Genomic DNA, 24,631 nt, shown 5'->3' with positions numbered 1-24,631 from the left:
TGTCCCCTGCATTGGCAGGCAGATTCTTAACCACTGCACCACCAGGGAAGCCCCAATATAGGTGATTTTAAGTAACAAACCCAGCCACATATTTGGGCACCCACGAACACTGTATTAGGCCCTGAGAGATTTATGATGTTGAGTATCTTTTATGTACAGAGTTAACGACAAGGATGAAAAGATAGGTGTCTCCTATCCTCATGGATTTTGGAAATAAAAGGCTGGTTTTTTCGAACAACAGCATGTTTCCAGTAATACACTTAGATTAAGAATATTCCTACTAGCATAAATTTCAGTGGCATTTACCAGTTATGGATTGTAAATGAATCCTTGTCTGCTATAGAGGAATACCTCAAGGGAAGACTAACTACCTTTCTCTTCTGTCATAAAAATGATGGTTCTAATATCATCAATGGCATTAAACTGTTAACAGAGTATTATCTGCAGCCTATTTAACAGCTAATGTTAAAAGCAAATTATCCACAAAGCATAAATTAAGATTTAAAGTACATGATGTGTTTAATTGCCTAATGTAGGTAATGTTTAAAATTATATTCCGGAGTAGATTGATTCACAAGGTGGATTTTCCTATCCTATTTAAATATGAGAGAATTATGTTTTACCTTGTAACATTTTCTATCTTTACTTTTTTTTTTTAAAATCATAACCCCTTAGGCAAGTCAGGAAACATGCAAGATTGTTTTCTGAATAGAAACAAAATATTATCTAGAACTTAGAGTCTGAATCATCTTCATTTGAATATATGTTTATTTTAGAATGCGGCACTAACAGCATGATGATGAACTGTCACAAATCTGTACCAGGAAGCACACAATCTTTAAAGTGTGTTGTTTTTCCACAAGTAATGTAAGTATAGCATTGTTTTATTTGGTGCTAGAGTCAAAGACGACATTTAGATTCTTCAGCTTTGGGACATTTAGTAACACGGAAATGATTGTCTAGTCAGGCAGAGGCAAGAAATTCAAACGCAGTTTCTTTTTCTTCTGCCAGTTCCTTTGCAGTAAGATCCATCTTCTCACGTGAGAAATCATTAATAGGGAGACCTTCAACAACCTTCCAGGTCTTATCCTGTTTGAAAATAATTGCAAATAAGAGATTTATAATTATTAAGATTTTTTTTGATGTGGACCACTTTTAAAGTATTTATTGAATTTGTTACAATATTGCTTCTATTTTATGCTTTGGTTTTTTGGTCGTGAGGCATGTGGGATCTTAGCTCTCCGAGCAGGGATCCAACCCACACCCCCTGCACTGGAAGGCGATGTCTTAACCACTGAACCACCAGGGAAGTCCCAAGAGATTTATCGTTAAGCTAGAATTGATGTTCCAGCAAGCAACAACTTAGTTTGAACTTAATCTAGAGAAGTATGTTTTAAAGTGTGATTCTAAAGAAGCAAATCAAAATCCAGATCTTAACAGATAATTCTGATGAAAACTCAACACTTGAATCTGAAACTCATTGAATCTAGAAAAAAATCTTTAAATGAGGCTTTAATCAGCAAACATAAAAAAGACTGACTTTAGTACAGTTATAATACAGAGCAACAATACTTAGAACCATTGCTTCATTTAGAAGTAATAGGATATTTGTAGATATCCAATATTAGAAGCATAATAACAAAATGTGTCTAGTGGGGAGAGTTGCAACTTGCCTTCCAGATTAATTTCAACATTTTAGTGACCTGAAGTTGTGCTTCACATGATTTTAAAGCTGAGAAAAATGTCTAATTTAGTAAAGGAACAACTTTCTAGACTAAATTATACCATTATTAATAAAAACACACAACTGCTTTCCCAGTAGAGGACAGAGGAAAATAACCCAAAATACCTTACCTTGATTGTAACGGGGAATGAATAAAGCAGATCATCAGGAATACCGTAGGAGTTACCATCAGAGATGACGCCCATGGAAACAAACTCTCCCTGAAAATAACAAATAACAATGTTTTACATTCTCATGGTGCTAAGGGATTAGTTTACATACCAACTGACACATGAACTAACAAAATTAAACCAGGTGACATGTTCTTACTATGTGCCTGACTTCATTACCGTGTAAGGAACCATTATCAGGCACTTCCACAGTCAGGCAACTTTCACAGTTATTATCTTGTTCCACTCTTCCAATCTATGTGTGAAGTAGGCTAGAGAAACATAACTCTCATTTTATAAATGAGGAAGCTATGGCCCAATATAGGTTTTATAATTTTTTTAACATCTTTATTGGAGTATAATAGCTTTACAATGTGTTAGTTTCTGCTTTATAACAAAGTGAATCAGCTATACATATACATATATCCCCATTATCTCCTCCCTCTTGCATCTCCCTCCCACCCCCCCATCCCACCCTTCTAGGTGGTCACAGAGCACCGAGCTGATCTCCCTGTGCTATGTGGCTGCTTCCCACTAGCTATCTTTTACATTTGGTAGTGTATATATGTCAATGTTACTCTCTCAGTTCGTCCCAACTTACGCTTCCCCCTCCCCGTGTCCTCAAGTCCATTCTCTACGTCTGCATCTTTATTCCTGTCCTGCCCCTAGGTTCTTCAGAACCATTTCTTTTTTAGATTCCATATATATGTGTTAGCATATGGTATTTGTTTTTCTCTTTCTGACTTACTTCACTCTGTATGACAGACTCTAGGTCCATCCACCTCACTGCAAATAACTCAATTTTGTTTATTTTTATGGCTAATATTCCATTGTATATATGTGCCACATCTACTCTATCCATTCATCTGTTGATGGACACTTAGGTTGCTTCCATGTCCTGGCTATTATAAATAGAGCTGCAAGGAACATTGTGGTACATGACTCTTTTTGAATTATGGTTTTCTCAGGGTATATGCCCAGTAGTGGGATTGCTGGGTCGTATGGTAGTTCTATTCTTAGTTTTTTAGGGAACCTCCATACTGTTCTCCATAGTGGCTGTATAAATTTACTTTCCCACCAACAGTGCAAGAGGGTTCCCTTTTCTCCACACCCTCTCCAGCATTTATTGTTTGTAGATTTTTTGATGACGGCCATTCTGACTGGTGTGAGGTGATACCACATTGTAGTTTTGATTTGCATTTCTCTAATGATTAGTGAGGTTGAGCATTCTTTCATGTGTTTGTTGGCAATCTGTATATCTTCTCTGGAGAAATGTCTCGTTAGGTCTTCTGCCCATTTTTGGATTGGGTTGTTTGTTTTTTTTTTGATATTGAGCTGCATGAGCTGCTTGTATATTTTGGAGGTTAATCCTTTGTTAGTTGCTTTGTTTGCAAATATTTTCTCCCATTCTGAGAGTTGTCTTTTCGTCTTGTTTATGGTTTCCTTTGCTGTGCAAAAAATTTTTTAATTGTTTATTTTTGTTTTTATTTCCATTTCTCTAGGAGGTGGGTCAAAAAGGATCTTGCTGTGATTTATGTCACAGAGTGTTCTGCCTATGTTTTCCTCTAAAAGTTTTAGGCCCAATATAGGCTTTAAGAAGAAAAAAGAGTCACCTCTACCATGTTTGCTAGGTGCTTTCCATATTTCATCTCATTACCCTCACAACCCTGTGAGTTAGATGTCATGTAAAGGATGATAAAACAGCTCAGAAAGGTTACGCAACTTTCCCAAGGTTACTCAGCTAGTCAGCAGCTGAGGTGGAATATGAACCTAACTGGCCTGACTGCAAGGCTATGTTTTTGTTTTTTGTTTTTTTTTAAAACATTATAGCATTAAAGGACAAAAATAAAAGAGTGGCCTGTGCAATTCACTGAGTTCTCACCTCTGGGGTTCCAAACCAGATGTCTCTGACGTGGTCACAGATGGCTTTCGCAGCAGACATCGCACTGGACAGTTTTCGAGCCTTGATGACAGCAGCACCGCGTTGCTGCACAGTCTGGGTAGGGCAGGCAGAGACAGCAGTGTTATTCCTGGGGTGAAAGGCTGAAACCATAGCTTAATGTGTCCCCTCCAAAGTCACTCAACTACTCCATGTTGACCTTACTAACCTATTTCACTTAGAAGCACCAGTCTTCCTGAAAAGTGAAAACTATAAACCTGCACAGAAAGTTTTACCACAATTCATACAAAGAAACAGATCTCTATAAGATAGCTGGATGACTAGAGGGTATCTAGTTTTTCCCACTTTAACAATCAATCTTGACTGCTACACAATAGATCAGATTGGATTATGACTGCCTTAGTATGACCCCCAAAGAAAATATGCACTCATCAAAGGCCTGCTGTCCTTGAGTTTCCTCTCACCACCCCTTGGGGACACACTCAGGTCAGTAATGTAATGTGTTTCTCAAGAGTTCTTGATGCTTGGCTGTGAAGAGAGCTCCCGGATTTTTCTCACCGTGATGAATTCTCCCTTGAGCCAGCTGTCATCTTTCAGAGCTTCATAAACACCCACTTCCTTTCCTTGCAGTTTCACCTTGGCATGGTTGACATCTGGATACTGAGTTGAGGAATGGTTTCCCCAGATGATGACGTTCTTTACATCATCAGAAATCACACCAAGTTTAAGAGCAATCTAGTTCAATAGAAAACAAATTTTTTTTTTTTAAATTTCAAATCGTGACCCGTTTGACAAATGTCCTTAAGATAAAAAGCCTCTGGGGCTTCCCTGGTGGCGCAGTGGTTGAGAGTCCGCCTGCCGATGCAGGGGACGTGGGTTTGTGCCCCGGTCCGGGAAGATCCCACATGCCACGGAGCGGCTGGGCCCGTGAGCCATGGCCGCTGAGCCTGCGCATCCGGAGCCTGTGCTCTGCAACGGGAGAGGCCACAACAGTGAGAGGCCCGCGTACCGCAAAAAAAAAAAAAAAAAAAAAAAGCCTCTGAAATGTCAAGGGGACACAAGAGTTATTTTGATTTGGAAACAAACAAACAAAACCCCCAAATTTTATCACTTGGTAGTTTCCCAAAAGAATTTAACAGTGTAAACAAACACTGAGCCTGAAACATTATAAGGTACAATATTTAAGTAAAATGCTTAAGAGTAAGGATCATCTTACAGTTTATGAATGACTTATTTGTATTGTAGATTTATGAAATATAAAACACCAAGCAAGAGGTTAATATTGCTTGAACACGTAACTGTGACCATTGCTTTGTTAATACTTGGAGATGACGCCTCAGCATTTCTGACCAATCAGGTATTTAGATACTTTCTCCATATTTAGGTGAAGCTTTTAATCTATACCTATATAAATTAAGTAATTTTCAAATAATCCTAAATATAAAATTTTGGAGTTGGAAGGGACTCAAATACCAAAGTATGGCTGTCCTCATTTTATAGATTAGAAAACTGAAGTTAAGAGTTTAAATACAAAATATATATAATACTAAAATTGTAACAGAAGTAACAATTTCTAGCTGTAGGTTCAGAAAGCACTTCAGGATCCTGCATGCCTTGCAGTCATATGAACATCAATTATGTTTTATAGTACAGTGGTACCAGAAACGGTTAAAGTTATGTTTTGAAAGATCTAAATAAAACCAGCTTGCTTACTTTGTTAATCACTTGATAAGGTAAACGTGCGGAAAAGAAATTATGGTTAGTTGGATGTATACAGGCATACCTCCTCTTATTGTGTTTCACTTTATTGCACTTCACAGATACTGTGTTTTTGCAAATTGAAGGTTTGTGGCAACCTTGTGTTGAGCAAGTCTACCAGCACCACTTTTCCAATAGCATTTGCTCACTTCATGTCTCTGTGTCACATTTTGGTAATTTTCACAGTATTTCAAACTTTTTCATTATTATTATATTTGTTATGGTGATCTGTGATCAATGACCCTTGATGTTACTATTGTAATTGTTTTGGGGTGCCATGAACCCTGCTCACATATAACAGTGAACTTATCAATAAATGTTGTGTGTGTTCTGACTGCTCCACCGACTAGCTGTTCCCCTTTCTCCCTCTCCTTTGGGTCTCCCTATTCCCTGAGACACAAACAATACTAAATTTAGGCCAATTAATAACCCTACAGTGGCCTCTAAGTCTTCAAATGAATGGAAGAGTTGCACATCCCTCACTTTAAATCAAAAGCTAGAAATAATTAAGTTTAGTGAGGAAGGCTGAAAGCAAGATAAGCTCAAAGCTAGGCCAAACAGCCAAGTTGTGAATGCAAAGGAAGAGTTCTTAAAAGAAATTAAAAGTGCTACTCCAGTGAACACACGAATGATAAGAAAGTGAAACAGCCTTATTGCTGATATGGAGAAAGTTTTAATGGTCCAGATAGACGATCAAACCAGCCACAATGATCAAACCAGCCACAACATTCCCTTAAGCCAAAGCCTAATCCAGAGCAAGACTCTAACTCTCTTCAATTCTGTGAAGGTTGAGAGAGGTGAGGAAGCTACAGAAGAAAAGTTTGAGGCTAGCAGAGGTTGGTTCATGAAGTTTAAGGAGAGATACTGTCTTCACAACATAAAAGTGCAAGGTGAAGCAGCAAGTGCTGATATAGAGGCTGCAGCAAGTTATGCAGAAGATCTACCTAAGATAATGAAGGTGGCTATACCAAGTAACAGATTTTCAATGTAGATGAACAGCCTTCTATTGGAAGAAGATGTCATCTAGGATCTTCAAATCTATGGGGGAGAAGTCAATGCCTGGCTTCAAGGCTTCAAAGCTTCAAAGGACAGGCTGACTCTCTTGTTAGGGGCTAATGCAGCTGGTGACTTTCAGCTGAAGCCAATGCTCACTTACCATTCTGAGAATTCTAGGGCCGTTAAGAATTCTGCTAAATCTACTCTGCCTGAGTTCCATCAATGGCACAACAAACCCTGGATGACACCATATCTGTTGATAATATGGTTTGCTGAATATTTTAAACCTGTTGAAATATTCACTGTTGAAACCCAGTGCTCAGAAACAAAGATTCCCTTCAAAATATTACTGCTCATTGACCATGCACCTGGTCACCAAGAGCTCTGATGGATAATGTGCCTGCTAACACAACATCCATTCTTCAGCCCATGGACCAAGGACTCATTTTGACTTTCAAGTGTTATGATTTAAGAAATACATTGCATAGGGCTTCCCTGGTGGCGCAGTGGTTGGGGGTCTGCCTGCCGATGCAGGGGACGCGGGTTTGTGCCCCGGTCCGGGAGGATCCCGCGTGCCGTGGAGCGGCTGGGCCCGTGAGCCATGGCCGCTGAGCCTGTGCGTCCGGAGCCTGTGCTCCGCAGCGGGAGAGGCCACAGCAGTGAGAGGCCCGCGTATCGCAAAAAAAAAAAAAGAAAAAAAAAAGAAATACATTGCATAAAGCTATAGCTTCCAGAGATAGTGATTCCTCTTATGGATCTGGGCAAAGTCAATTGAAAACCTTCTGGGAAGGATTCGTTATTTGAGATGCCATTAAGAACATCTGTGATTCCTGGGGAGAGGGCAAACTGCCAACATTCATTGGAGGAAGTAACTGCAGATATGGTGGAAACAGCAAGAGAACGAGAACTAGAAGTGGAGCTTGAATATGGGACTGAATTGCTGCAATCTCATGATAAAACTTTAACGCATGAGGAGTTGCTTCTTACGATGAGTGAAGAAAGTAGTTTCTTGAGATGGAATCTACTCCCAGTGAAGATGCCGTGAAGATTGTTGAAATGACAAGAAAGGATTTAGAATATTATATAAACTTAGTTGATAAAGCAGTGGCAGGGTTTGAGAGGTTTAACTCCCAATTTTGAAATTAGTTCTACTCTGGGTAAAATGCTATCACACAGCATTGTATGCTACAGAGAAATCATTTGTGAAAGGAAGAATCAATCAATATGGTGAACTTCACTGTGGTCTTATTTTAAGAAATTGCCACAGGCACCCCAGCCTTCAGCAACCACCACCCTGATCAGTCAACAGCATCACCATGGAGTCAAGACCCCCCCAGTCAACAAAAAGATTAGGACTTGCTGAAAGCTCAGATGATGGTTAGCATTTGTTTTTCTTTTAGCAATAAGGCCTTTTTAAATTAAGGTATGTATATATTTTTTAGACATAATGCTATTGCATACTTAATAGACTACAGTACAAATACAACTTTTTTTTTTTTTTTTTTTTGCGGTACGTGGGCCTCTCACTGTTGTGGCCTCTCCTGTTGCGGAGCACAGGCTCCAGACGCGCAGGCTCCGCGGCCATGGCTCACGGGCCTAGCCACTCTGCAGCACGTGGGATCTTCCCGGACCGGGGCACGAACCCGTGTCCTCTGCATCGGCAGGCAGACTCTCAACCACTGCGCCACCAGGGAAGCACCCAAATACAACTTTTATATGCACTGGGAAACCAAAAAATTCATTGACTTGCTTTATTCTGATATTTGCTTTATTGCAGTAGTCTGGAACCAAGCCCACAATATCTCTAATGTATGCCTGTAATTTGTTCCTAATTAGATAGCAGAATTTATAATGATCTAGAAGAGAAGGTTTTGGAAAAAAAATTTTAAAAAGCTGATGTATTAGGGTGACATTGTGAGTGATTTTTCTTTCCTTTATGTTAAAATAAGAATGAGAGAAAAAAATAGTTGTACCAGAATCCACAGCTTTTGCACACATAAATAACAGCAGCACTGCATCAAAGCTCTGGTTGTGTATTCACCATGTAGCAAAGGGAATACACACTGATATTTTAAAGAAATTTTGAAAACAAGGATACCAGTAGCCCCAAACTGGAAACAGCTCAAAAGTCCTTCAAGAATGGTTAAACAAAGTGTGGCTGTTAGCATAAATGACGCCATCTCAGGCCCTTACAGTTTCTTCTATCCTTTAAAACTGACCTGTGAAGTGAATCACATCAAGGGCTTTGTAGTTAATAGATACTGTTCAATAAACATTAGGACCAGGTAGCCTCTATGCTCTGCTGGTCCCCAAACAATGATGAAAACCTTCCTTGACATATTCCTGGTGCCCACGAGACTAGTTATCCATTCATAAATCTTAACTTAGAAATGCATGTCCTGTTTCAAAGCACCTACCCCCATACCCTATAGAATCGTCCCCATGGTCCCTCTGCGGTATGAAGTGCAGCTGCAAATGCTTCTGGATCATTGTCCACCTGATCCTGATCCCACCCTATGAGTAAGTTACCCTATAATAAACTGATCCATTGGTTATATGGAGCTGCCTGCCTCATTTTAAGGTCTCAAAAATACCGTCTCAGTTTGGTGGGCACTTTTTGTTCCCTCCGTCCTCCAACACCAACTGTGGTACATTCATACAATTAAATAAATAAATGGAATAACAATAAAAAGGAATGAACTACTGATACATGTAACAACTTGGATGGATATTAAAGGCATTAAACTCAGTGGGAAAAAAAAAACAGTGTCAAAAGGTTACTTACTGCACAGTTCTATTTTTAAAACATTCTCGAAATGACGAAAGTACAGAGTTGGAGAACAGACAAATGGTTGTCAGAGTTTAGGAAAGGAGAGGGAGTGTGTAACTATAAAGAGGCAACATGAATAGGACTTCTTTTGTGGGTGATGGTACAGTTCTGTTTCTTGAAACTATGGTGGTTATAGTAATCTATATATATGATTAAATGTCATAGGATCATCCATAAAGACATACAAAAACTGCAGAAATCTGAGTAAAGCTAGTTAACAGTGTTGTGTGTAGTTTAGTCAATTTCCTAGTTTTGATAATTCTCTATAGTTATGTAAGATGACACCACTGGGGGAAGTGGGTGATGGGTACATGGGATTCTCTGTACTATTTCTGCAACTTCTTCTAAGTCTATAATTATTCCAAATTAAAGAGTAAAAAATAAAATGACAACCAACCAACCAAAAGGAATGAAGATTAAAAAAGCCATTACCTAAAATGTTTGCAATGCCTTGACTCATCTTCACGGTAATTTATTCAGTCAAGTAAGAAGCAAGTTGTGCTTACTTTCACTGACCCTTAAAATAAGTCGAGACTCATTTCTTAAGTCCTCAAATAGATTTTAAAAATAACTTAAAATTCTTTGTTCCTGACATTGAAAATCACTTCTGATCTAAACCCGGCTTCATTTAGAGTTCTGCAAGTATTAGGACTATTAACTACCATATCAGTCTTCACAAATTAGTTGGATGGTTGGTTTCTGGGGTACCCAGCTACTGATCTGCTTAGTGGTTGGGGTAGAGCGGTGTGCTGTGCAGTGAGTACCATTTTCTGTGTGTGCCATGACCTGAAAGGACCTGCAAAGGACTTGCTGGCATCATTGAGAAAAAGGAATATTTATACTGGGGTGAGTGAGCCAAGATGTATATTATCAAGAACTTAGAAACCATAACTCTGCTGAATGTCAGTTTCAGCTGCTCCAAAGTACAGTGAGGACAAACTGCCTGCAGGCCTATCCTCCCTACAGGAGGCTCCCCTTACTTCCTGTGTCCTACTGGCCACGTCCTCTTATTCTTTAGATCTCCTGAGCTAATCCACTTCTGTCTGGATAGCAAAGGCCAGTACTTTGCACCCAGCATATATAGTTTCTGAGAATATCATGCATGTCAGAGCTAGTCTAAACTACCATGTATCCAGGCTAGCAGTTCCTTGCTCCTTCAGACACTTTCACGTCTGTCACACAGATCTGTTAAACAGTTGTTGATTCATTCTCCAGCTCTAGTAATTTTCTTCTCTCCGATACCACCTAACTGGTTTCATTGCCAAATTACCTGGTCAGCAGACAACATATGTAGCTCTGGCCTGCAAATACACAGGGGATTTCTGCAGGTGATAAACAGTCACTAGGTAGCTAGGAGCTCTGATTTCCAAAATAAATTATGGAAGACTAGTATCCATTCATGTAAGAAAAATTAATCTTTGGGTTTGTTACTTTTCTCACTGGATTAATAGCCTCTACAGGAGGAGGAAACTTCTAACAGCATTCATTGTACCAGACTGGCATGGTGGAACACGTGCCAAAGTCAAAGTATGATGAGATGGCTCCTTCTTTCCTCACTCAGACTTTCACCCCGCAAGGAAAACTGTTGCAGGCACTGGGACAAAGTATTATTTAGCTGTACTTCTGGAAGCAGAATTTTCCAGTGCCTGCCTCCACCAAGGCCTCAGGTCAAACAGCAAAGATGGAAATTTGTTGGTGTCATCATTTTACCTCTTTTTTCCTGTTGTAACTAAGTGAATTGCCATCTGGTAATCCAGAGTCCACAGATGCAACTATGATGATCATCTTTTCCTTCCTAACTGTTCTACAGTACCCCCAATCTCCTGCCTCCAGGCATTCAAACAAACTCCCATTTCTTCCCAGCCCCTGGACACTGGCTAAATAACAAGGAAAAAGACCCAGCTCACAGCCCAAAGCCTCTCAGGAAATATTTGCAATTTAAGCTTGTTATCCAAAGACCTTCTAAATTAACTGAGAGATTTCTGAGGTGTGACTCTTCTCAAACCTTGGTTAATATCTCTCTTAATCATCATCATCATTATGAATAATAACTATAGCAGCCAACCTTTACTGAGTTTTTACTATGTGACAGGCACCAGGATAAGGTCTTAACATAGATCTTATCTCATTTAGTTCACATAACTACCATCTGAGGTAGATTCAATTATTATCCCATTTTATAGCTTGAATATACTTTCTCAGGGCCACAGAGCTAGTGAATGGATTAAGTCACTTGATCCCATTTTGTAAGAACACACATGAGGGTCTTGAGTCAGGCAGACCCTTTTACTGACTCCGTCATTTACTAGCTGTGTGACTTTGAGCAGTTTCCCTGACCTTTCTGGGCTTCACATTTCTTATCTGTAAAACAGTAATAATAACAGATATCTCATATGGCTACTATGAGAAGTAAATGACAAGTCAGATGTAAAGCATTCAGCTTAGTGTAGAAACTTAAATGTAAATACTTTTCTCCTTCACTGGGCCCTCCAGAGCTGAAAGCTCTTAGTTTAAAGCAGTGGTTTTGTTAGCCAGACAGTAATAAGGAAGGTATGGGGTCAAACTAGAGTATGTCATGTCTTGCAGGAGTAGAATACTGGGCAATAAGAGAAACTGTAACATGCACTAGACAAGCTTAGGTTAAGAAATAGTGTGAATTTCAGAACCCTTCTGTTCTAAGGAGATTGGGAGAAAGGTGAGCTATGACCTCCTAGGTCTTCATGTGGAAACAAAGAATAGGTCTCAGTAATTAATGATTTTAGAAAGAACAAAGAATGCAAGAACAAACAACTGTTATTAGGCATGAGAAGTAACCATAGCAAAGATAACAAATCAGTTATAAAGACTCCCTGTTCTGTCCTATTTCGAAGGTAAAGATCAGCCTGAAACACATTCTTGAGCTGTTTTGCAGCGTCCAAAACCCCTCAAGCACTCACTCAGTCACCAGATTAACTGGAGCCTAAGGAATGAGCCTTTGCTGACCCTTGTGATTTCACTCAACTAGGTACCTGGATTTTGTCAACCTAGGGTGACCTTTGCCTCATTATAATGCTAAAATCTCCACCCCAAGGGCTGGAATTTCTGCCATTTTTGAACATGCAAGGCATGTATGTTTGAGCATGTTGTTGTACTGTGCAAATGCATCTAGAACTCCACCTTTACGTTGAAGATTACACTCACCCTTTCATGAATATACATGTACCCTTAGCTTAAAATGTCCCTGATCTGGCTATTTGGAGAGACAGTGCTTTGAGAGCTATCTACCTGTTTCCTTACTGTCACAAGGAATAAACACTTCTGCTTTGACTGAAAGTACTTGGTATGTTCATTGGCGATGCACCCCAAGTGATGGACCCACTGAATCTGGTAACAGTTTTTCAACTTAGACCTCACACCATCATTTGGTAAAAATAGTTTTCTTGAAACTCAACAATGTTGTCTTCTCTAGAAGAAAAAGAACTAAATTCATAGACCTATCTAGCAGATGAGCTATAGATAAGGAGGATGGCCAGAAAGGTGCTAGGGAAAAGGAAAGAGGTTATGTCCAAGACCTAGAACTTTGTCATGACATCTAAGGGCACTGGGATTGTCTAGATCTGAGAAAGCCTAGGAAACTAGCACAGATGAGTGGCATGGCCTCTAATTAAAAAAAAGCTATTGTTAATACCCTGGTCACTGACTGCTTAGCATATTTATCTAAGGCTCCAAGGGATAAGGAAACTGGATAACAATTAAAATTTAGCTACTAAGTAGTGAAAACTAAGAAATTTTATGGAAACATGTAGAGTATGAGGATATAAAAATGAAAATGAAATTAAATATAAAATTAAAATCAAGCTTGAATGCTTAGCAGTAGGGAAAAAAGCAGAACTACATATAATATACAAAGCTCAAGTTTTTCTATTATAATCTCCTATACATCTGACAAAAATAATTTGTGTGCCATCATGTGAATTATCTATGCTAATGACTAATTTTTAACCACTGTACGAAGGACATTAGCAATGATGTGTAATTAAAGTTAGGAAATGAAATATAGTTGAGAAAATTAAGTACAAAGTTCAGCTGCTTTAAGAGATTAGATTTAAAGATGTCCTAACAAATTGGAATAGCTTCCTACTAAAACAAAACAACAAGAAAAAAGCACAAACTATGATTCAGCTACTTTAAAAGTGAGAGAAAAAGGGTTTAAAGTTGAACATTCATAAGATTTGAAAAGGCATTTTTCTTACCTGAGCTTTAGCTCGGTTGTGATCCAAACGAGTCAAGCAACTGAAGTTCTCCTTGGGGATGGACGGTGCTGACTTGGAGGCAGTCAGGCAGTTGGTGTTGGCCGGGTTTCCCACCACGATAACCTAGGATGTAGGTGAGGCACAGCAGAGCTACAGACCATAACTGATTAACTAAACCAACTTAGAATATAACTGACATGTAACACATAGCCTTCGTATCAAGTTTGTGTAAGCTAAGTATGTATAGTTATTATTGCAGTTTCTAGTTTCTAGTAGGTTTCTATCCTCCGTTCTAATAACTTTTCCCCCTTGTTAGTATTTGGTGCGACTACTGAAAACATTTACTAAAACCACTGTTATGTACACAAGTCATTTTGTTTTCTGCCAAAACAGAGACAGCATTTATCTAGTTGCCATAAAAAACTAGTAACCTAGGGCTCTATCTCAGAGTTCTATTCAATCATAAAAGTTTTCCTTCTTATAGAAGTAGTCCAAGAAAGAAATTCTACTTGAGAAGTTTACTTTAGGACAATGATTTGCCCTTATGAATGAAAAGTGTTTCTCAGTCTTGCCTAATCCTAAGAATTAACTGGGTTGGTTGCTAAAATACCAGGTCCCAACATTTCACACCCATTGAATCAATCTGTAGGAGAAAGCACTTCAGGCTTTTTTCTTTTCTTTTTTTTTGGAGGGGGTAGGTATAGGATGCAGTGAATTACAATACAGCATAGGAAAATGTATACGTGAACATGTTTTACAAGTCTTAAAAATCTTTAATAAAATGATAAAAAAAAACTTACTGTGAAATTATATCAAACTTACAGAAAAGCTGTAAGCATATTACAAAGACTAACTCCCACATTACTTGTACCCAGATTCTCCAATTTGCCCCATCTCTTTCACTTTCTGTGCACGTGCACATGTGCGTACACACACACACACACACACACACTGCCCTTAGTCTTTTTTTTGGCCTATTTGAGAGCAAGCTGTAGATATGATACTCCGCTATCCCTAACTGCTCCACTTTCGGTGTATATTTCCCCCAAGAAAGACACTTGTGGCTAAGAGGCAATTACTATGCAAGCAGTACTACAACTCCAAGCAACCCTGTAATTTTTTTTACTAAGAGACCTGGGGATTTCTACCCAACTCATTTCTATTATTTTCTGTTAATGACTACAGAAAATAAAAGTTAACTATTTGAAATAAAGTCTGCAGAAAGCAAAAATTCAGGTGTCTATGAAGTATTATAAAAGATAGAACATTATAAATGGCAACATTAAAAAACCTTATAAAATTTTCTTTTACCCTTCTTTGAATTCAGAATTGGGTGGAAGAAGTGTATCAAAATCAGAAAAATCTCTAACTAGCAAGCCGTTTTGCTATGACAATTAAGTTCTAGGTAACTGATACTTAATTGGTAAAAGGAGGCTTTACTGTAATAATAACACAAATTTAGAAACCAAAATAAATAGGTTGAACACAAAGAGACAGAATAGGAAGTCATACTGACTCAGCTCCTCAAGAGACGAACATATCGAAATTCCTCTGGAGAAAAAGTGAGCATTCAGAAGCCCCTACCTCCTGTGACTAAGAACAAACCCAGCTTACAGCCATCTCCCTTCACAATCACAAACACAAATCCAAATGTCTGAACAAATAGTCCCACACAGCTAAAAGGCACCAGAAAGTTCTGTGCCTTCTCTATAGGTTTACAAACTAATATTAAATCTCCATGTTATGGTAATAGGCAGAGTATTTTTGAGCCCCTCAGAATACAGATTTCTACACTACAGGAACAAAACCTAGAAAGGGAGGGCTAATCGAGCAAAACTCTGTATCTGTATTTACTGACCATCGCACAGAACTGGGAAAAAAAAAAGGCAAATACTTTCATTTTCACTTAAATGTTGAAAGCATAAGTTTCAACTGCTGATAATGAAAAACCCAGTAAAATACTGCATTGGTCACCTTAACTGACTTCTTGGCATATTTGTCCAAGGCTGCACCCTGGCATTTGAAGATTTTCACATTTGCTTTGAGTAAATCTTTCCTCTCCATGCCATCCCTTCTTGGCATGGAGCCCACAAGAATGGCGATATCCAGGTCTTTGAAGGCAATCTCTTCTTTATCTGTTGCGATGACATCTGTGAACATGGCAATAAATATGCAGAGCTACTTAAAGGCCAAAGTCTGAGGTTCTCTTTTTCATACTGAATCTACCCAGTAACTCTTTCACTTTGTAGCAAATGTTTACTTTTACAAATCACATTGATCAAAGTTTTAGGGGCCTAAAAAAAGAAAGGCAATATATTAATTCAACAACCGTAACATCAGTAGAAATGTCAATACATTTATTTTGCTTTTCCTATTTCAATAATTATCTTAATTTCAAAACTCTATAGCTTTTATCTTTTATAATGATGCAAGGTAACTTTCAAGGCAACATTAATTATTCACATTAATTACCACAGATAAAAGAGAAACTAATTCACCTAATTTTTAAGTTATAATTACTTTAATTCTAAGATATCAATCAAATTAAAACAATGCTTATTGAGACGTTCTTGCAAGGAATAACACTAAGAGATTTCTTTTGTCAAATTTAATTTTAACACACTTTACACATGAAGACAATGAGGCTTAAAGAGATTAATTAGCTGCCTATCAAAAAGGAGTGGGGCTAAAAGTCAAGATTGGTCCAGATTTCAACCACTAAGCTGCAGTGTCAGTCCAATACACCACCTGCTTTTTGATTGAAGAACATACAGTTGACCCTTGAATAACACAGGTTTGAACTGTGCAGGACCAGTTATATGTGGATTTTTTTCCCACAGTAAATACTACAGTACGTACAATCTGAGGTTGGTTGAACCTGTGGATACAGAGGATCCGTGAACAGAGGGCCAACTATAAATTGTACTCGGATTTTCCACTGTAGGGAAGATTGGCACCACTAAGCCCTGAGTTGTTGAAGCATCAGTTATATATCATGGCTTTCTTTTGGTGACTGTATTAAAAAGGCCATATGCTATAGACTGAATGTTTGTGTCCACATAAAATTCATATGTTGAAACCTAATTCCCAGTGTGATAGTATTAGGAAGTAGGTCCTTTGGGAAGTGATTAGGTGAAGAGGGGGAGCCCTCATGAATTGGGATTAGTGCCTTTATAGAAGAGGCCTCAGAGAGCTCCCTCACCCCTTTTGCCATGTGAGGACACAGTGAGAAGATGGCTGTCTGTGAACCAGGAATTGGGCTCTCACCAGACACCCAATCTATTGGCTCTTTGATTTCTGACTTCCCAGCCTCCAGAACTATAAGAAATAATTTCTTTTGTTTATAAACCACTCAGTCTATGGTATTTTTGTTATAGCAGCCCAAAGGTACTAAGACAATCAGGATACAGTGTTGTCACTGATAAATTTTTAGACCAGGAACTTGTGTCAGTCAGGCTTCTGTAAGTCCCCAAATAAGTATACATAAGAGCACCAGCTGGAGAAAAAATATCCATCTTCTTCCCAGCCATGCACCCTTATCTGCTGAACCTTCTCTTCCCATCATATTCACAGCTGACCAAGGGCAAGCCAACTGTAACCTGGGCCCACTAGAGAGAGCAGAGAGAACGCTGGTAGAGAAGGGAATAAAAATGGAAAAAGCAACAGAGGAGGTTGATTTGGAAACTGCGTGAGGAAAGGGAGCCAGCAGAATAGCTTGGACAGGGTAATGCATTCTCTTACATAACTAAGCAACCAAATGATTGAGGTGGCAGAGTACCCCTTCTACTAAATGTTTATTGAACAGAGATATATGAATTCTGAGCATTGTTTCTCTTGGGCGTGTTTACATTTTTGATTTGTGCAATCCTCTTTGAGAGTATTATTAATTAATCCTTACCCTCCCTCCCCCCAAAAAAGATGATGAAGGTATAGCTAAAGAAAAATATTCAAATTAGTTTACAACCTGACCTAGTATTTTAATGAACCTTTCAACCAAATTTAGGACTTCCGTCTTACATTTGTTACTTGTTCATTGAGTCTCAAAGACTCTTAGCAGAACTCTTTCTCAAACCATGGCTTTAGGCTTTCTCAAACCATGTAGTATATGATTAGAACAATTTATATTACATCTTAACCTGACAACTGGCAGATGGGGTGGGACTATATATGGGGACCAACTAATTTCTAGTCCCCAAGCAGCATATGGTTCTGGAAAACATCATTTAGAGTTGAAAAAGTTCTCCATTACAGGACACTATTATTACTATTTAAATAGAATTTAAATAATAACACAGTGTGGACAAACTCAGGTGGATAACCCTTGTGCAATATTATACTTAATTGGTAAAATAAATTACATATAGGCATGTTGGGAAAAAAGTATAATCTTTTATCTTATACAGGTTATTTCACACTTTTACCCTTATTTATTCTTGGTATATATCTTAACAAGTAGTTGTAGTTCAAAAAACAAAAACTTTTTATGAAATAATTTCTAATTAAGAGGCCAGTTAACAAAACTCTAAAATCTGTTTTTTTAAAGATGTAAAATACTATAAAATCCCTTTCTCCTCCACTCCCCAACTCACCTTTCAGCAGGGGAAGGGCACAGTCTTGCAGCTCCATCAGGACACCATCCAGGACACCCATCATGGGAGTAATATCCAACAGCACGAGAATGATAGGCTGCCAAATAAACAGCAAGGACAACATCTGTCAGTGTAGGTTATGTCATTTAGTCACAGAAAAAGTCCTTTCACAGAGTTTTTGCTAATTCGTGTGTATATGTGTATAATTCCCATTAATTAGTCATAATTATTTTAGGAAGTCAGGTGTCTAACATCAGGTGTCCTTTAAAAAGGAATGCTATAAAACCAGCAACGGTTTGCTAACAGACACAGTAAGAGGAATCACCATTACTGAATTTTAAAGGAGTACATGGAAGAAATATCAAGTTGAAGTGACATGCCACACCTTGCTGTTGTTGTTGATGGCTGTATATCTAATTTCAGTTCACAGAGAGCTAAGCACAGTATCTAGCATGAAGGAAGGACTTGATATCCATGGGTGAAGAGAATGGATAAATGAATACTGTATGAAAGGATTTTAGTGTACATTAATCAGACCTGCTGGAATAGGGGGTGCCTGCTTCAAACTGGGAAGCCTATGTGCCTGTCCAACTCTTGGGTCTTAAGACCATTTATGAATAAGAAAGTGCTGATTCAGCAACCTTCTCTCCCACGTGACTCTCCCTAACAGTTACTGTCATTATACCTGCTGGCTGCACCAAGTCAGCTTAACTGTAGGCGGAATAGTTCTAATTTGCAAAGCATTTACAGTGCCCAGAGAGGTGCATATAAATAAGCTACCAGATTCCACTTATAGCCATGTGCCTAGTACATTCGTTGGGATTATCCATTCCTTTACCATTTAAACATTTCTTTGCAACTAAATACAGGGTTTTATTGAAAATGTTCTTACTTTTACTTAAGATTTACAGACACTTGCCCCTACCTGGTCTTTACCGAAGACAGATCCATTTCCAATACTGTATAGTAGTGAATAAGCAATTTGACCAGCTGCTCCAGTCACAAGGACTCGGATTGGTTCAGACTGTAATGAAAGAGACCCATTAACACGTTATTAAAAAATGCTATTTTACCCTAAAGATATTCAGAATTTTCTCTATAATAAGACAACCACAAACTTTAAAAGCTAATGTAAAATTTTAAAGACTCTTCGCATCTGGCTTAGTAGAAAACGTTTATCCCAGACTTGTCCCAGTAAACACAGCATGCAAAAAGCAACTAAGCAACTTCTGGAACATGTGTCCTTTGGCTGCATATTTATGTGGTGTTATTTAACTCTCCCTGCTATCTTGGATTTACTTACAAAATCTTATCCATCTTTTTTAGGATATTTTACCACTAAAATAGGCCTAACGATGTTGATGTGCGTTATGTGATGATACAAACCCTGGCGGCCACTAGAACCTTACAAATCCTCTTATGCAAATCCCCCACTCCCTTCCGCTGAAAAGAATCCTTCAAACCAGTAAGAGGAGTAATAGCGGTTAAAAATTTCCATTTAGGGCTTCCCTGGTGGTGCAGTGGTTGAGAGGCCGCCTGCCGATGCAGGGGACACGGGTTCGTGCCCCGGTCTGGGAAGATCCCACATGCCGCGGAGCGGCTGGGCCCGTGAGCCATGGCCGCTGAGCCTGCGCTCCACAACGAGAGAGGCCACAACAGTGAGGGGCCCGCGTACCGCAAAAAAAAAAAAAATTTTTTTTCCATTTAGAAGGAGCCAGAAAGTTTTTATAAAACTATTAATCGTGATTCAACTTAACTACTTGGAGGAAGAAAAAATAAGCTTATATTTATTTAAGGAGAAAGAAAAATGAAAAAATGTCAGTATCTGGATTGTAAAAAATTTTAGCATTAAGTAATAAATAACAGTAGCAACGTGGTAACAGTTGACAACCTGATTTTAAGGGAAAGTTAATATTAAAGGGGAGGAAGGGGAAAAAGTACAAAGAACATATTAGTTCTAATAGATGGAAGTCATCTTACAGACCCTGAATAAAATATGAACATATGGACAAAAAATATATATAACTAATTCAAAGTGACGCCCCTGAGTCATTAAAAATAAGTTAAATTAAGCTCAGAGAACTAAAAAGATAGAAATATTTCTATTAAAAAGAGCTGAACAAAAATGCCTGGAAACTTAATGGGTAAGTTTAATTAGATGGAAAAATTCAATCAAGGGAATTGTTCCTTTCTCTGACAATACTGGGTAAATGTACTTCCACTCTGTGTCACCTCTACAGTTACCCATACTAGAGAAGTGGCTGAAGTGACTGGGGATAGAGGATTAGATTTCTTTATATTTAGAATTCCCTCTTAGAGAGGGGTCATGCTTCTAGGATAGAAGGAGACTATGACCTGAAAAGTTCCTTCTAACCTTCAAACGCTAACCTCTGGAGGTCAGCAGCACTTAGCAATCTGGTACCCATAGAATTCAGAGGAAGAAAAGTCTCAGGAAAGTGTCAACTGTTGTAGAGAAATGCATCTGAACACAGCAGACTATGTATGTGTTTCTTCTTCAGAGAGGTGACCAGGGTGAGAGTGGAGAAAAAGGGAAAAAACTATGGAGAGTTTCTTCCTGACCTTCTGGGTCTCTTGCCCATACTCTTCACCAACTTCCCCCTATGCTTTAATATCTCTAAATATACAAAATACAATAATTCCCCCAATAATCCAATTTTAATACAATACATATTTATGTTCCCAAATAGACTTTAGGTTTATAAAGAGCACTGTTATTGTATATATTTATTTTCTATCACATGGTCTTTACATGTTTTAAATTCTGTCATTTTCCCCTTTCCTTGAAGTATAGCAGGTGAGGAAAAAGAAATAGAGGAAGAAATGATTCCCCCTCCCTCTTTAGAATGCAAGCTCTTTAAGGACAGGGGCTTTGTCTTCTTTATTTACTGTTTTATCCCAGCTGCCTAGAACAATGCCTGGCATGTAGTTAGAGCTCAAACATTTGCTAAATCCCAAATATTTGCTGGATCTTGTAAAATTATTATCAAAACCTTGGAAATGTAAAAGAATTGTTTGGAAGCAAACCCAACATGCTTTAAAAAATCGTTTTATTCATATATACTTGCATTGAGAAGGCTGGAAATAATGACAATAGTTCCAGCTATGGTTACCAAAATTATTTATGTCAGTAGTTCTAATGTAAGTCTTCTTTTGTTACATAACTTGTACTATTTTAGGCCAGAGACTCCATTAGTGAACCATATGCAAGAAACAAGATAAGCCAATTTTTTAAAACAGGGGGCTAGAGAGGCAGTAGAGTGTGACAGTTAAAGAGATGGTCTCTAGAGCCAGGCTTTCTGGTTCAAATCCTGATTCCTCAACTCAGCTGTATGCTCTTAGGCAAGTTACTGTATTGTTTCTCCATAGTAAAATGGAGATAATAATAGCAGCTACCTAACAAATAAGGTAGTCATAAGGATTGAGAGAGTTAACATACAAAGCAGTAAGAACAGTATGTAGCAAGCACTATAATTATAGGTCTCAGGTTTTTCCTCTAAGGACTCTTGTAGCCTGTGGCTGTTACTCTCCACTAGACTGTGAAACTTCCGGGAGAACAGTCTGCCTCTGACTCAAATTTGCACTCCCATATAGCATTCAACAAGGATTTGTTGGATGAAGGAAAGTAAGAGTTAAGAAAAGCATAAACACATGTTACTTCAATGAAAGCAAGCTACGATAAGCAATGAGGGGAAAAGTAAACATTACTATCTGTAAAGCTTAACCTCCCAGAAAGTCAGGTAGATGGTTAGAAAAAAATAGTCAATTTTAGGCATTTATTTTAGCTACTAAAAAAATGCGTTCAAAGTACCACAGTCCCTAGTGAAGGGGTTGTGGGCAACTAATGAACAGGCACGAATTTCACCTGAGCAGTTTCCTTCTTCTCTATCACTGAGCAAATTATTTTCACAGGTAGGTGATTCCATCTTGTTAAGAGTAGTATCAAGCCTAGTGTCTGAAATGTCTGGTGATGAAACAGGAAAGAAGTGCCTATTTGGTTCTGTCTGCTCTTTGCAACGTTGCAGTTGAAAAGCAGGAGGGTGGGAGATTCCCACTGACATTTTCACAATGTTACAGTGTGAAGATAGGTTACTATTCTTTGCTTAGATATATGGGCAGTCTGCCAAGATCCAAGGAAGGAATGTCTTTGCTCTTGGCAGGGCACTAATGACCTTCGTGCAGATGCAGGCTCTGTCTTGGGCATGTGTTCAAGTCTCAGTTGTAAAGCTTGAATTTAAGTGTTCCTTCTGTTATGCTACAGAAAGACCCATGTGTTCCTTTTTTACTTTCTCATTTATATATATTTCTGTAATATAAAAGACAAACAGTATTCAGATTCCTTCATACAGTTTATTCTTGTTTGTCATTCCCTATGGACACAAGGAAAGAATTGACTCCTTGAGAAAAACCTGATTTTAATAGCTTACAAAAGATGGCTCTTTTCTAACTCAGTGATTGTTCACACACTCTCCTGAGGAGGCAAGGAGATTGAGTCATGTGAGAATTTGCTGGCAGTTTCAGCAAACTGGCAGGGGGGTTCTTCCTCATGGACATTATTTGGTGCTGGAGTGACCTTCTTGGGGTGAGGCCTGGCTTGATATACTGTGTAGAAAAACAAAGCAAGAATGGGGGCCCAGGAGCTTTCTGTGACCTTGGGAAAATCATTTGACCTCACCAGGTTATGTTTTAAGATTAGAGGAAATAATTTCCAAATTCCCTTCCAATTCTAGAATTACAATATTCTTATTGTAAAACCATCAAGTAATATAAATGCTGATACATAGTTTAGTTTGTATTTGCAGTATGAGCTTGTATCTTCATCCAGAACCTCAGCAACTAAAAATAAAATTTCAGAATGACTTGATATGTGTCTGAATGATACAATATGGTAAAATGGAAAGTATGTGAGATCCTTGAGGGCAAACTGTTGTATGACCTTGAGCAAATCACATTCTTTTTGGGTTTGAATAAACTCAATTTTAAGATGGTCAAGATTTTTTTTTAAAAGGTTCCATCCAGTTTTAAAATGATTAAGTCTGAGGTTCTCTGATAATAAGTACCTCTGCTTTCTTGCTAAGATTACTAGGTCAGAAACCACTGAAACCATCATTTAAATGACTAATTATGTTATCTGACAAAATAAGTAGGAAACCTAGGTTTAACACTTACTGAGAATTGGAAGCTGTCCCTACTGGCTCCCTTATGAAGGTGGAAGAAGTAATCCCCTTGCCCTGAAAACACGTCTTTTCAGGTTCTGGAAATGTTCCAATTCCTTCAAATATTTTTCCACATTCCCCACTCATTTTAGTATTTTGAAATAACAGAGGAAAAACCGTTTCAACTACAAATACAAGTAATGAAGCAGTCTCTCAGTTTGATGTCAAATGTCACCTTCAAACAGCATGCTGATTACTCCTACGTCAGTACCCTCACCAACCTCCCTTCTCCCTTTCAGCAGAGACAAGATATCCATATCTTGGTATCCAAAGCTTCATGACACGATGGTTTTATTGTGTAACATTTAAAAGTAGTGGTTCTAGAATTCCTAACACACAGATCAGTAAAAAAAAAAATGCACTAATTATTTGGCTAGGGGCGCCGTCACTGCAACATGTCCAGGTACAACAAAAGGAGATCAACGAACAGGTTTTAAATAACATTTCGTGAAATTAGATATGGCGGAAACACTTCTCCCGAAAACGTAGATCGCAATCCCGAGCATCTGGTAAGCACTACCTTTGCAGTGAGGGCCTTCTGCTTTCAAGGGCTTTGTGACAAAATCCCTTAAAAACACTGTGGGCTTAAGAGGAGAAAAAGAGGTTAGGGTCCAACACCCCCTCCCATTTCAAACCTTATCGTCCTTATCAAACCCCTATACCGTGCTTTGGAGAAAATCCGCAGCTTCGTATTCTGTACCCTCAACATGCAGAAGGACTGAGATCGCGCCTCTCCAAGGACAGCGATGTCTCTAAAGTCCTTCTAAGAACCCCCAGCTGTAAATCAACCCCTTCCCAATTACCGGGTCCCTGCGACAGTCCCCAGAAGATGAGTCGGGGCTTTCCAAAGGGCGCGAAGGACAATCCCTTTCACAGCCTTCCCCCAACAGTCCTTCAAACGCAAGAAACTCCACACACGGGCGCGAAGGCCGGAGGTGGGCAGCATGCAGGGGCCCACACTCACCATGACTGGGAACTGCGCGTACACTTTTCTGCACCTGCAAAATGAGCTTCAGGGAGTCCGGTCACCTCTATCGCGGAACCGACTCGGAAAAGGCGAGTGGTGTTAGAAAGAAAAGGCTCGGCTCCCGAGCGCGGAGCCCTGTGGGAACTGTAGTTTAAGCAGCCCTGATTCTGGCGCAATCTTCAATGGATTTCCTTCGAGTGTTGAACTACACTTCCCGAGGTCAGAGGGTCTT

At 38.8% G+C, this 24,631-nt stretch overlaps 1 protein-coding gene across 1 annotated transcript; it reads right to left on the bottom strand.

Annotated features, from left to right (window-relative positions):
- Positions 1 to 750: 750 nt before the first annotated feature.
- MDH1 (malate dehydrogenase 1) lies at positions 751 to 24,502 on the bottom strand. The gene is made up of 9 exons (XM_082643328.1): positions 24,397 to 24,502; positions 19,124 to 19,222; positions 18,199 to 18,295; positions 15,584 to 15,759; positions 13,610 to 13,732; positions 4,352 to 4,528; positions 3,776 to 3,889; positions 1,855 to 1,944; positions 751 to 1,089 (listed from the first exon to the last, which is right to left on the bottom strand). Exons 1-9 carry the CDS (start codon positions 24,397 to 24,399, stop codon positions 964 to 966), a joined length of 1,005 nt encoding a protein of 334 aa, XP_082499454.1. The 5' UTR covers positions 24,400 to 24,502; the 3' UTR covers positions 751 to 963.
- Between the last annotated feature and the right edge of the window lie 129 nt (positions 24,503 to 24,631).

This window comes from Mesoplodon mirus, assembly GCF_964341445.2.
Source record: "Mesoplodon mirus genome assembly, chromosome: 14".
Classification (NCBI taxonomy): domain Eukaryota; kingdom Metazoa; phylum Chordata; class Mammalia; order Artiodactyla; family Ziphiidae; genus Mesoplodon; species Mesoplodon mirus.
This window is presented reverse-complemented; position numbering and strand designations above follow the sequence as displayed.